The following is a 13,153-nucleotide window of genomic DNA, read 5'->3' as shown; positions in this document are numbered from 1 at the left end:
CTCTGAGAAGATGAATGGATATTATACCGTAAATACCGTTTTCCAAAAGCAAACACCCTTGATTCATATATACATACCTTCAACTTTGATAACCACAGGTGAAATTACCATGAAGCTGATGAAGCTTAAACTTTATACTCACTCATCCATATAGGTTCTCTGCAAAACCCTAAACTTCATTTTGTAAGTATTGTAAGTATTACATCATTTTTTTTCTTTTTCTTAAAAATTTCCTCCCTCCCTGTAATTGTGTGACATTTCAGATCAAACAATCTTCAAAAAACAAAATAAACCTTCTTAGAACTATCTGTATACTGAAGTAGATAAAACACCTTAAGGATATACAAAGCAGACAGCTAAAAAAGAGAAGGAAAGTTTAATATTAAGAAATCTATTATAAATTCTAAAAAGGAAATTAATGAAAATTATTAACAAGGGAAAGGTAAGAAATAGACTGTAGTAATACTGGGGAACCTGAGAAAAGGATATAATGAATTCTTATTTTTTTATTTTTTATTTTTTTTAGGATATAATGAACTTTTAAAAATAACACTCTACAACTAAGTATCTATTAAGAGGCTTTTCAACCACATCAAAAGAGATCCAAAGCCTTACAAATATGCTGTTTAGTAAGACAAAAAACCCGTCTAGTAAAAGGTTTAAAAAGTAACTTGAAACAATCCTTGAAAAGAAATGTCTGAGGGTCACAGAAGAAAAAGAGGTCAAATTTGAACTCAGAGATAAAAAGGTACAACCTCCAGCTGCCTCCTTTGATTACTTCCAAATGGCAATCAGAGTCAGCAGCTGTTTTTCCCTTTAACATCTGAAAAGACCAACTGAAAATAAGATACTATGACTCTAGAAAAGCACAGAAAGTTTGCTTTTTCTTTTTGACAACTAAAGTATGTGTTATTCCAATCTAAACAACGATAAGCACTCCAAGTGGATCAAAAGGGAGGAGAAAGGAAATTGATATGTATGAAATAACGCAACTTCTAACAAAAATTGCAGATAAGGCAGATACAATTATGCAATTTAATAAAAATTTCTGTTTCAAGTTCTGCTTAACACTACCACTATTGACATTCTTATGACAATTTAATACATTAGGACTTAGCAAAGGTTTTATTTATATACTTTATCACAAATTCACTTACATTCACTTAGAAGTAACAGGTTCATCGTTACAGTACTAAAGTTGTGTACAAATATTGTATTTCATAATTTAAAGTCATCTGAATTAAAATGACTTAAATGAGACCAGTATATCATGGAAACCTTAAAAATGGATGATATTTCAACTATTCCTGCAGAATTAAACTCATGTTTATGTATACATATATATGTATGCATACTGGCAGTAGATACTGTATGCAACTGTAGCACTACAGTTGATAGGAAACATATTTACAGTGGAACTGTCCAACTCTGATTTATAAATTTATAAATCAAAGTCTCTCTCAAATAAAATTTTGATTTAACAGAAAATAAAGGCTATAGTTTTATTTTTTAAAAATACGGACACAGGGGGGGGAGGGGCAAGATGGCGGAAGAGCAGGGTCCCCAAATCACCTGTCCCCACCAAATTACCTAGATAACCTTCAAACCATCCTGAAAATTTACGAATTCGGCCTGAGATGTAAAGAGAGACCAGCTGGAATGCTACAGTGAGAAGAGTTCACGCTTCTATCAAGGTAGGAAGACGGGGAAAAAGAAATAAAGGAACAAAAGGCCTCCGAGGGGGAGGGGCCCCGCGAGGAGCCGGGCTGAGGCCGGGGCGAGTGTCCCCAGGACAGGAGAGCCCCGTCCCGTCCCGGAGGAGCAGGAGCTGCACCAACCTTCCCGGGCGGCGGAAAGGGGCTCGCAGGGAGTTGGAGCAGGACCCAGGAGAGCGGGGATGCCCTCAGGCTCCCGGGGACACTAACAGACACCTGCGAGCGCAGGAGAGTGCTCCGAGCTCCCTAAGGGCTGCAGCGCGCGCGCACGGAGGGACCGACCGGAGCAGCTCGGAGGGGCTCGGGAGCGGCTCCAGGGAGGGAGCTGCAGGGCGGGAGCGCGAATCCACCAGCGCAGGCCCCGGAGCACAGGGCGCCGGGACACAGCCCAGGATCCGGCCTCCCCCGGGACAGGCAGAGGCCGGGAGGGCCCGAGACAGCGAGGACGCTCCTGCCCCGAGCTGAGCAGATCAGCGGCCCCGCCCCGGAGCCTCCAGGCCCTGCGGACGGAGAGCCGAGAGCCCCGAGCCCCGTAGTTCCTGCGGAGGCTGAATCCAGGCTTCCAGAGTTGCCATAGCAACTGCTGCTGTTCCTCCTGGGGCCTGGCGGGGTAAACAACCCCCGCAGAGCCCTGCAGCAGGCAGGGGCAGAGCAGCTCCCCCAAGTGCTAACACCTGAAAATCAACGCAACAGGCCCCTCCCCCAGAAGACCAGCTAGAGGGGCCAGTGATACTCCCCCGTGTTCCAATACAACTTGTTTCTGGCCACTCTGCACTGAGCAAAATGACTAGAAGGAAAACCTCAACTCAAAAGAAAGAATCAGAAACAGCCCTCTCTCCCACAGAGTTACAAAATCTGGATTACACTTCAATGTCAGAAAGCCAATTCAGAAGCACTATTCTACAGCTACTGGTGGCTCTAGAAAAAAGCATTAAGGCCTCACGAGACTTCATGACTGCAGAATTTAGATCCAATCAGGCAGAAATTAAAAATCAATTGAATGAGATGCAATCCAAACTAGAAGTCCTAACGACGAGGGTTAACGAGGTGGAAGAACGAGTGAGTGACATAGAAGACAAGTTAATGGCAAAGAGGGAAACTGAGGAAAAAAGAGATAAACAATTGAAGGACCATGAAGACAGATTAAGGCAAATAAACGACAGCCTGAGGAAGAAAAACCTACGTTTAATTGGGGTTCCCGAGGGCGCCGAAAGGGACAGAGGGCCAGAATATGTATTTGAACAAATCCTAGCTGAAAACTTTCCCAATCTGGGAAGGGAAACAGGCATTCAGATCCAGGAAATAGAGAGATCCCCCCCTAAAATCAATAAAAACCGTTCAACACCTCGACATCTAATAGTGAAGCTTGCAAATTCCAAAGATAAAGAGAAGATCCTTAAAGCAGCAAGAGACAAGAAGTCCCTGACTTTCATGGGGAGGAATATTAGGGTAACAGCAGACCTCTCCACAGAGACGTGGCAGGCCAGAAAGGGCTGGCAGGATATATTCAGGGTCCTAAATGAGAAGAACATGCAACCAAGAATACTTTATCCAGCAAGGCTCTCATTCAAAATGGAAGGAGAGATAAAGAGCTTCCAAGACAGGCAGGAACTGAAAGAATATGTGACCTCCAAACCAGCTCTGCAAGAAATTTTAAGGGGGACTCTTAAAACTCCCCTTTAAGAAGAAGTTCAAGTAACTCTGAACGTGAATGGGCTTAATGACCCCATCAAAAGGCGCAGAGTTTCAGACTGGATAAAAAAACAGGACCCATCTATTTGCTGTCTACAAGAGACTCATTTTAGACAGAAGGACACCTACAACCTGAAAATAAAAGGTTGGAGAACCATTTACCATTCAAATGGTTCTCAAAATATACCCTAAAAACTACAGAACACTTCTGAAAGAAATTGAGGAAGACACAAAGAGATGGAAAAATATTCCATGCTCATGGATTGGCAGAATTAATATTGTGAAAATGTCAATGTTACCCAGGGCAATTTACACGTATAATGCAATCCCTATCAAAATACCATGGACTTTCTTCAGAGACTTAGAACAAATTATTTTAAGATTTGTGTGGAATCAGAAAAGACCCCAAACAGCCAGGGGAATTTTAAAAAAAGAAAACCATATCTGGGGGCATCGCAATGCCAGATTTCAGGTTGTACTACAAAGCTGTGTTCATCAAGACAGTGTGGTACTGGCACAAAAACAGACACATAGATCAATGGAACAGAACAGAGAACCCAGAAGTGGACCCTGAACTTTATGCTCAACTAATATGCGATAAAGGAGGAAAGACGATCCACTGGAAGAAAGACAGTCTCTTCAATAAATGGTGCTGGGAAAATTGGACATCCACATGCAGAAGAATGAAACTGGACCACTCTCTTGCACCATACACAAAGATAAACTCAAAATAGATGAAAGATCTAAATGTGAGACAAGATTCCATCAAAATCCCAGAGGAGAACTCAGGCAACACCCTTTTTGAACTTGGCCACAGTAACCGGAGAAGGACAAACGGTGTATGTTCTCATTCATTTGGGGAATATGAATAATAGCGAAAGGGAATATAAGGGAAGGGAGAAGAAATGTGTGAGAAATATCAGAAAGGGAGACAGAACATAAAGACTTCTAACTCTGGGAAATGAACTAGGGGTGGTGGAGGGGGAGGAGGGTGGGGGGTGGGGGTGAATGGGTGACGGGCACTGGGGGGTACACTTGACGGGATGAGCACTGGGTGTTATTCTGTATGTTGGTAAATTGAACACCAATAAAAATTAATTTATAAAAAAAAAAAAAAAAAAAAAAAAAAAAAAAAAAAAAAAAAAAAAAAAAAAAAAAAAAAAAAAATAAAAATACGGACACAGGGATCCCTGGGTGGCGCAGCGGTTTAGCGCCTGCCTTTGGCCCAGGGCACGATCCTGGAGACCCGGGATCGAATCCCACGTCGGGCTCCGGTGCATGGAGCCTGCTTCTCCCTCTGCCTATGTCTCTGCCTCTCTCTCTCTCTCTCTCTCTGTGTGTGTGTGTGACTATCATAAATAAATAAAAATTAAAAATTAAAAATAAAATAAAAAAATTAAAAAAAATAAAAATAAAAATACGGACACAGCCTGGAAAGAACATCCAATGGGAAAAAGTCTCTTCAACAAATGGTGTTGAGAAAACTGAACAGCAGCATGCAAAAAGGATGAAACTGGACCACTTTCTTATATTATACACAAAAATAAACTCAAAATGGATTGAAGACCTAAATGTGACACTCGACATCATAAAAATCCTAGACAAGAGCACAGGCAATAATTTCTCTGACATCAGCTATAACAACATTTTCCTAGATGTATCTCCTGAGTTTAAGGGAAATAAAAGCAAAACTAAACTACTGGGACTACATCAAAATAAAAAGCTTCTGTACAGCAGAGGAAACAATCAACAAAACAAAAGGCAACCTGATGAATGGGAGAAAATATTTGCAAATGACCTATTCAGTACAAGGTTAGTATCCAAAATATATAAAGAACTTATACAACATCAAAAAAAATCCAAAATTGGGCAGAAGACATAAACAGACATTTCTCCAAAGAAGACATCCAGATGGCCAACAGACACATGAAAAATGCTCAATGTCACTTGTCATCAAGGAAATGAAAATCAAAAACCTCACACCTGTCAATATGGCTAAAATCAACACAAGCAGCAAGTGTTGGCAAAGATATGGTGAAAAAAGGAACCTTCTTGCACTGTTAGTGGGAATACAAACTAATATAGCCATTGTGGAAAACACTATGGAGATTCCTCAAAAAATTAAAAATAGAACCCTACAATCTAGTAACCAGACTACTGAGTATTTATCCAAAAAATACAAAAACACGAATTCAAAAATATATATATACCCTTATGTTTACAGAAGCATTATTTATAATTGTCAAATTATGGAAGCAACACAAGTGTCCACTGATAAATAAATGAATAAAGAAGATGTGGTGTATCTATATAATGGAATTATTATTCAGTCATAAAAAAGAATGAAATCTTGCCATTTTCAACAACATGGATGGAGCTAGAGAGTATAATATTAAATGAAATAAATCAGTCAGAGAAAGACAAATACCATATGATTGCACTCATGTGAAATTTAACAAAACAAACAAACAAATGGGGAAGAGAGAGAAAGAGAAATAGACAAACCAAGCAACAGAGAACAAACTGATGGTTACCAGAGGGGAGGTGGGTGAGGGGATGGGTGAAACAGGTGGTAGGGATTAAGGAGTACACTTATCATGATGAGCACTGGGTACTGTACAGAACTATTAAGTCACTATATTGTACACCCAACACTAATATAACACTATTTTAACTATACTGGAATTACAATTTTAAGAAATATACTGCTTACAAAAAAAAGAAAGAAAACATACACTGGCTTTCAAATATACCTAAAAAAGAAAAAGGTAGTATACTTATCAAATAACACAATCCATTTAAATCTTACATGATAGCATGTGAAAAGATAAAAGAAAGTCCTCGTAATTATCACTTTCCTCAACTACAAAAACTTGGTGAAAACAGTAAAACAAAATCAATCTATCTATCTATCTATATATCTATATATATATTACCTTGGCTGGGGTATGAATCCATATAGCTGGGTTAAGAAGAATGTGATCACACAATTGTTTGAGTAGGGGCATCCCATTCTGCAGATTACTCAGATATTTTGAAAATGCAAGACAAAGTTCAAGTACTGCTCTGCTGACATGGGATTTGGAAGACTGCAAAAAAAAAAAAAAAACAGATCAAAGGTAACTACTCAGACCCCCCCTGAATGGCATTTACTTCTTTATTTTAGCATGATCTCAGGGTTGTCAGATCGAGCCACACGTCCAACTCTGCTGGGTGTAGAGCCTGCTTAAAATTCTCCCTCTCATTCTCTCTCTCTCTCTTTTCTATCCCTCTCCCCCCTCCCTTCACTGCTCCTCCACCTCCTCTCCCCTCATTAAAAAAAAAAAAAAAAAAGGTCAGCACCAATACAAGACAAGTAATTAAAGGCTGTGAATACTAGAAAAAAGTTGTCCCACAAACTATGATCAAAGTTAAAGACACCATGAGATTCAATGCTACATTTCTTTAAAAAAGCAATGGAGGTAAGGTAAAACAACAAAAGGTTATTTTAATTTTGGTAATTTTATGTAACCAAGGAGACACACTTGCAGAAAGAACTTCTCAACCATTTAAGAGACCAAATCCATGGCCTTCAAATTAAGAACAAAAATGTAAAGCATTTCATACTTTACCTTTTCAAGACTGTATCCTATTACCAAGAAGCCCTTGCAGGCAAGCATCTGCTCCTGCATAGCAATTGAGTTCTTCAACAACTCCATGATAAAAGCCAGCAAAGTTGAACTAGAGTAAGAAAACAGGAAAAAGTCCAAAAAAGATACTCTCTTTTTTGGGGGAGGGAAAGTGGGGTGGTAGATGTAGACTTTCTTTTATCTTAAAAAAAAAAAAAGTTCTCTATTTCAAGGAATTTGAAGTTCTAATAAAATGGTCTCCAACATTATTTCAGAACTAGAATTTGAATGTAGGATTAGAACTTAATTATTTATTCCATACACTATATCACCAATCTACTAGTAAGTGAATTACTAAGAAACATGAGGAAATATGCATGAACTAGAGAAAAATTAGCAATGTCCAAAAACAATAAAATAGCTAATATAAGCATACTAAGTACTTAAATAATAGATGTAATTTAGATTAGCAAGTATATTCAATTTTAGAGAGTTAGAGGCCAAACAGAGGGGAAAGATACATATAGCAAACAAAATAAGGTAGAAACACTGAGAATATGTTAAGGCTCCCAACTGGCCTGGTTTGAATGGAGTTCATGAAAGGGAAAATAAGAAAGTAAAACTGAAGTTTACTGTAGTCCTCAAACACTAATTTAAGAATTTTGTACCTTATTCTGACAGAAAAATTGTAATTCAATAGTCAATTGAGAAGACTTTTAAAACTGAATAGGGGCTATAGTCATGCTCCCATCCAAACTTTTAGATATCCAAAATGGGATGAAGTAAGGTTAGCTGTTACCTCCTGCTCAAAGGCTCTGAGATTATCTGCGGGAGGAGAGCCTGACTGGAAGCCAACCTCCTCCTCCACGAAAGTGCTTTTAAAATTTCAGCAATTCTAATACAGATTTTAAAATATTAAAAAAAAAAAAGAGAGAGAGAGATAACCAAGAAAAAAACAACTGAGCTCTGTTACAAAGGTTTCAAAACAGGACATATACAAAAAAATTTGAAGTAGGACTATGTCAAGGATAATTTTAATTTTTTAAAAATGTCATCAGTAAGTACTTGATTTAATAGCTCATTACTTAAAAAATAAATAAAAATAAATAAAAATAAATAAAAAAAACCTCGGGTGCCTGGCTGGCTTAGCCAGTGGAGCATGTAATCTTGATCTTGGGGTTATGAGTCTGAGCTCCACACTGGGCATAGAGATTACTTAAAAATAAAAGTACAGTTTAAAAAAGTCATTTTGTTTCCAAAAAATAATTCCAAGAGAATTATTTTATCACTAAATACATAAATTGATAGTGGATATTAACTTATGCATAAAGCAGAAATGAGAGAATTCTAAGCAGGAAGAATCTAAGACTCATTTATTCAAATAATACATTAAACATAATTACTAGTCTCACTAGAATATACAGCCATGAATTCATTTAGACACCCCTCCCAATGTTTTATACTGTGTCCTCTTATGTTTCTACCTTTTCAGACTCTAGACTATAACAAAGGAGACCAATGTGTCCAATGTACAACCTAATTTAAATACCAAAGCACCTTTAATATGATGTCATCAAAAATGTCATCAAAAATTTTAGTTTTTAGTTATATGCAATAATTAAAAATGAAAAGCTAAATCCCCATAAATCATTGCCACATAATAATCTAAAATAACTTATCTTTTTAAATTAGAATGATAGACAAAAATGTATTCATTTTTGCTAACTCATTATCATTATTTCCAAATTTATTCAAAAACAAGTTTATTATTATTATTACAGCCGCCATACTTCCTATTGATAAAGAATTTAGATTACTACTACTATTATTTGGAAGGAATAGGAACTTGTAGTAACACTTATAGTTTACAAATTTCTTTAAATTATATTCTCTCTTTTAACTCTATAATAAATTTAAAATATTGTGCACCTCAACAGTAATGAAAGTAACTCTAACATCAAATTACTGAAAAAATAAAGGTACTCACCATATAGTCAAGTCAACCTCATCAGATAAATATTGCCTATAATCCAACTGTGCAAAGAGTGGAAATAGCACTTGTACTCCTCCAATTGAATGCATAGCACTTTGAATGGAATGTGTTAAAACTGCCTTCACATCCTTACAAAATAGAAGACACAGTAAAGATTCTAATGTTTTCCAAAATAGTTAAAATTAAATATAATAAGAACAATATATTGTTACATTACATATATTTAATAGAAGTTACATAATATACCTCATTGACAAAAAATTCAGCAATGAAAAATATTCTTAAAATATTGTAGCTTAAAAAAAAAAAAGATTATAGCCAGTACCTGGAGCATAAGTGCATGTGGTGAATGAACAAAAATTGAAGGACTGTCCTTAGGGGATGATTCAAGGCAGAGCTGGGCGTCTGTAGCACGTGGATTGTATGTGAATGCAATGGCGCTAGAGAGTTTGCCATCATATAATAAAAGTTTATGATGCTCAGCAAGAAACAGATCACTTTCTGCTTTGAATTTAAATGTACCCTACAAATAAAAAGTAAAACATTTAAGATAGTATACCACAAAAAGAAATCTAGCCTCACTTCACCACAGATTTTAAAATTTAAAGAACATATCCTTCATCATTTTCCTAACAATATCAAATAAGAAAAGCCCAGTTTAGTAACTTCTAAAGTGGACTGCATTCACTTTAAAAATATAATGGAAAATCAACTCGGTATTAAAACCTTACATTTAAAAAATGTAACACCTAGCGTCCTTCAGCAGGTATCTTATTTTTTATTGTATTTTTGTCTTCCTGGATTTTTTAAATTGTGCTTAACATGTTACATAAAATTTACCATCTTAAACATTAACAAGTTTACAGTACAGTAGTATTAACTATATGCATATTCTTGTACAACACATCTCTAGAACTCGAACATCATGCAAAACTGAAATTCAATTATTTATCGAACAGCTCATTTCTACCTTTCCCCATCCCCTGGCAACTACCATTCTACTTCTGATTCAATTACTGTGACTATTTTTTTTTTTTTTACAATTCATATAACTGGTATCCTAGCATACTTTTTATTTGCTTATTTCATGTAGCAAACATCCTCAAGATTCACCATGCTGCAGTATATGTCAGAATTTCCTTCTTTTTAATGCTGAATAGTATTCCATTGAACATATATACCACACTTTATCTATTCATTTGTCCATGGGCATTTAGGCTATCTTGGATATCATGAATAATGCTATAATACACTTAAGTATGAAAATCTCAGATCCTGTTTTTAATTATTTTGCATATACACATAGAAGTGACAATGCTCAATTACATGGTAATTCCATTTTTGATCTCTTGAAGAACCCCCCAATACTGCTTTCCATAGAGCCTGTACCATTTTATGTTCCCACTGAACAGTGCCTTAGGTACGGATTTCTCCATACCCTAGCTTTGATGTGTAAAAGATTTTAAGTTGGAAGACACATTTGTTTTTGCCTTTGTTGCCTACTTTTTATTTTGGTATCATATCTAAAACACCACTGCCAAACTCAATGTCATGAAATTTTTCCTCTGTTTTCAGGTAGGAGTTTTATGACTTAGATCTTCAATCCATTCTGAGTTAATTTTGATATATGTTGTAGGATAAGGATTCAATTTCTTTATTGTCCATGTGGATATCCACTTTTCATAAAACCATGTGTTATAGAGACTATCCTCTCTCCATCGTGTGATCTTTGCATCTTTGAAGAATATGACGAGCACACATGCAAATATTTATTTCTGGACTCTCAATTGTGTTCCATTGGTCTCAATTAGTTCTGTTACATGTTTACCTTTACACAAGTACCATAATGCTTTATTATACCTTTTAATATATACTGAAAACCAGAAATGTGAGAGCTCTAATCATGTTCTTTTTTAATGTTGTTTAGCCATCTGGAGACCCTTGAGATTCCTTACGAACTCTGAGATGGTTTTTTCCATTTCTGTAAAAATAAATGTCATGGAGATTTTGATAGGAATTTTATTGAATCTGTTGGTCACGTTGAGTAGTATGACTTTTTTTAACAATTCTTTCAATCCATGAACAAAGGATATCTTTCCATTTGTGTCTTTAATTTCTTTCAGCAATGTTTTGTATTTTTCACCTTCCTTAGGTGAGTTTGTTCCTAAGCATTTCTTTTTATGCTATCGTAAATGAGATTGCTTTATTTTCTTTTTCAAGTTGTTCACTGTTGGTGTATACAGATGTAGAGGAGTTTTGCTGTTGAGCTGTATGCATCCTGCAAACGCACTGATATTACCAATTCTAACAAGTTTCTGTGAAATATTTAGGGTTTTCTATATTTTAAAATCACATTACCTACAAAGAGAACATTTTACTTCATGCCTTCCAACTGGGATGCCGTTTCTTTCTTCTTGACTAACTGCTCTGGCTAAAATAGCTGGTACTAAGACCTGCAGAAATGTTGAGAATAAGAATTCTTGCCTTGTTCCTGATCTTAAAGGAAAAGCTTTCAGTCTTTCACTGCAGCATCCGATGTCGACTATGGGCTTTTCATATATAGCCTTATTATTTTTAAGTAGTTTTTTCTACGGGTAATGTGTTAAGTGTTTACGAAAGAATGTTGAATTTTGTCCAATAGTTTTTCTGCATCGAGATGATCATGTAGTTTCTCTCCTTTACTTTGTTAACATGTGTATTACAATGACTGACTTTTATATGTTGAGCCATCCCTCCATTCCAGGAATAAATCCCCATTAGTCATAGAGTATGATCCTTTTGGGGTGCTCTTGAATTTAATTTGTTAGTATTGTGTTGAGGATTTTTGCATTGATATTAATCAGGGATACTGATCTGTAATTTTCTTTACCTGCAGCGCCTTTGACTGTGATATCAAGGTAATGCTTGCCTCGTAAAATGGGCTTGGAAGCATTCTCTCTCTTCACTTTTTGAAAGTACTGACTGGTGTTAATTCTTCTTTAACATTTGAAATCTCCAGGAAATCCATATGTAGTACTCATTCAGAAGTTTTTGATTACTGATTTAATTTCCTAAGTAGCAGGGCACCTGGGTAGCTCAGTGGTTGAATGTCGGCCTTTGGCTCAAGCCGTGATCCCAGGTCCTGGGATGGAGTCCCACATCAGACTCCCCGCGTGGAGCCTGCTTCTCCCTCTGCCTATGTCTCTGCCTCCCTCTCTGTCTCTCATGAATAAATAAAAATAAAATCTTAAAAAAAATCATTCATTGTAGTCTCATGATTCTTTTTATATTCAGGGCATTAGTAGTAACACCTCCTCTTTCTTTTAGTTATGAGTCTTCCCTTTTTATTAACTAGCTAAAAATTTGTCAGTTTTGTAGATATTTTAAGATTTATTCATTTATTTATGATATATATATGTATGTGTATATATATATATATATAGAGAGAGAGAGAGGGGGGGGGGGCAGAGACACAGGCAGAGACACAGGCAGAGGGAGAAGCAGGCTCCATGCCTGGAGCCCGATGTGGGACTCGATCTCGGGACTCCAGGATCATGTCCTGGGTCAAAGGCAGGCGCCAAACCGCTGAGCCACCCAGGGATCCCAGTTTTGTAGATCTTTTAAAAAAAATTCTTAGCTCTGTTAATTGTTGTTGTTGTTCTAGTCTCTATTTCATTTATTTCTGCTCTAAATCTTTAATTTCTTTAATACTTCCTTTCTTCTGATAACGTTGGGCTTAGTTTGCTCTTCTTTTTCTAGTCACTCAAAAGGCAAAAATTACATTATTTTTAAGTAGGTGTTTGTCACTATAATCATTCCTCTTACTATTGCTTTCACTAAATCCCATAAACTTTGGTATGTTGTTTTTGTCTTCACTTGGCTCAAGGAAGTTCTTGATTTCTTTGTCCCATTGGTTGTATAAGGGTATGTTGTTTCATTTTCACAAATTTGTGTATTTTCCAGATTTCTTCTGCTGATCTCATTCTAATGTGGTAAGAAAAGATACTTGGTATGATTTCAGTAGTCTTAAATGTGTTAATTTTGTGGCCTAACATATCTATCCTGAAGAATGCTCTATATGAGCTTGGTAAGAATGTGTACTCTATTCTTCTTTGGTGAGGTGTTCTGTATATATCTATTAGGTTCAACTAGTCTACATAGTTGTC

At 36.5% G+C, this 13,153-nt stretch overlaps 1 protein-coding gene across 7 annotated transcripts in view; it reads right to left on the bottom strand.

The window, feature by feature from the left end:
• The window catches only part of LRBA (LPS responsive beige-like anchor protein), a 732,259-nt gene that overhangs the window by 607,980 nt on the left and 111,126 nt on the right, over positions 1 to 13,153 (bottom strand). For all 7 annotated transcript variants that reach the window (XM_055336397.1, XM_055336401.1, XM_055336402.1 and 4 more), the window contains exons 10-13: positions 9,334 to 9,531; positions 9,003 to 9,136; positions 7,019 to 7,127; positions 6,344 to 6,496 (exon numbers count right to left, since the gene is read on the bottom strand). In XM_055336397.1, the coding sequence (XP_055192372.1) occupies positions 6,344 to 6,496; positions 7,019 to 7,127; positions 9,003 to 9,136; positions 9,334 to 9,531 (594 nt within the window). The remainder of the gene's footprint in view (positions 1 to 6,343; positions 6,497 to 7,018; positions 7,128 to 9,002; positions 9,137 to 9,333; positions 9,532 to 13,153) is intronic.

Source organism: Nyctereutes procyonoides, unplaced genomic scaffold (assembly GCF_905146905.1).
Source record: "Nyctereutes procyonoides isolate TBG_1078 unplaced genomic scaffold, NYPRO_anot_genome, whole genome shotgun sequence".
Classification (NCBI taxonomy): Eukaryota; Metazoa; Chordata; class Mammalia; order Carnivora; family Canidae; genus Nyctereutes; species Nyctereutes procyonoides.
The sequence above is the reverse complement of the archived record's forward strand: the minus strand, read 5'-3'. Positions and strand labels throughout refer to the sequence as shown.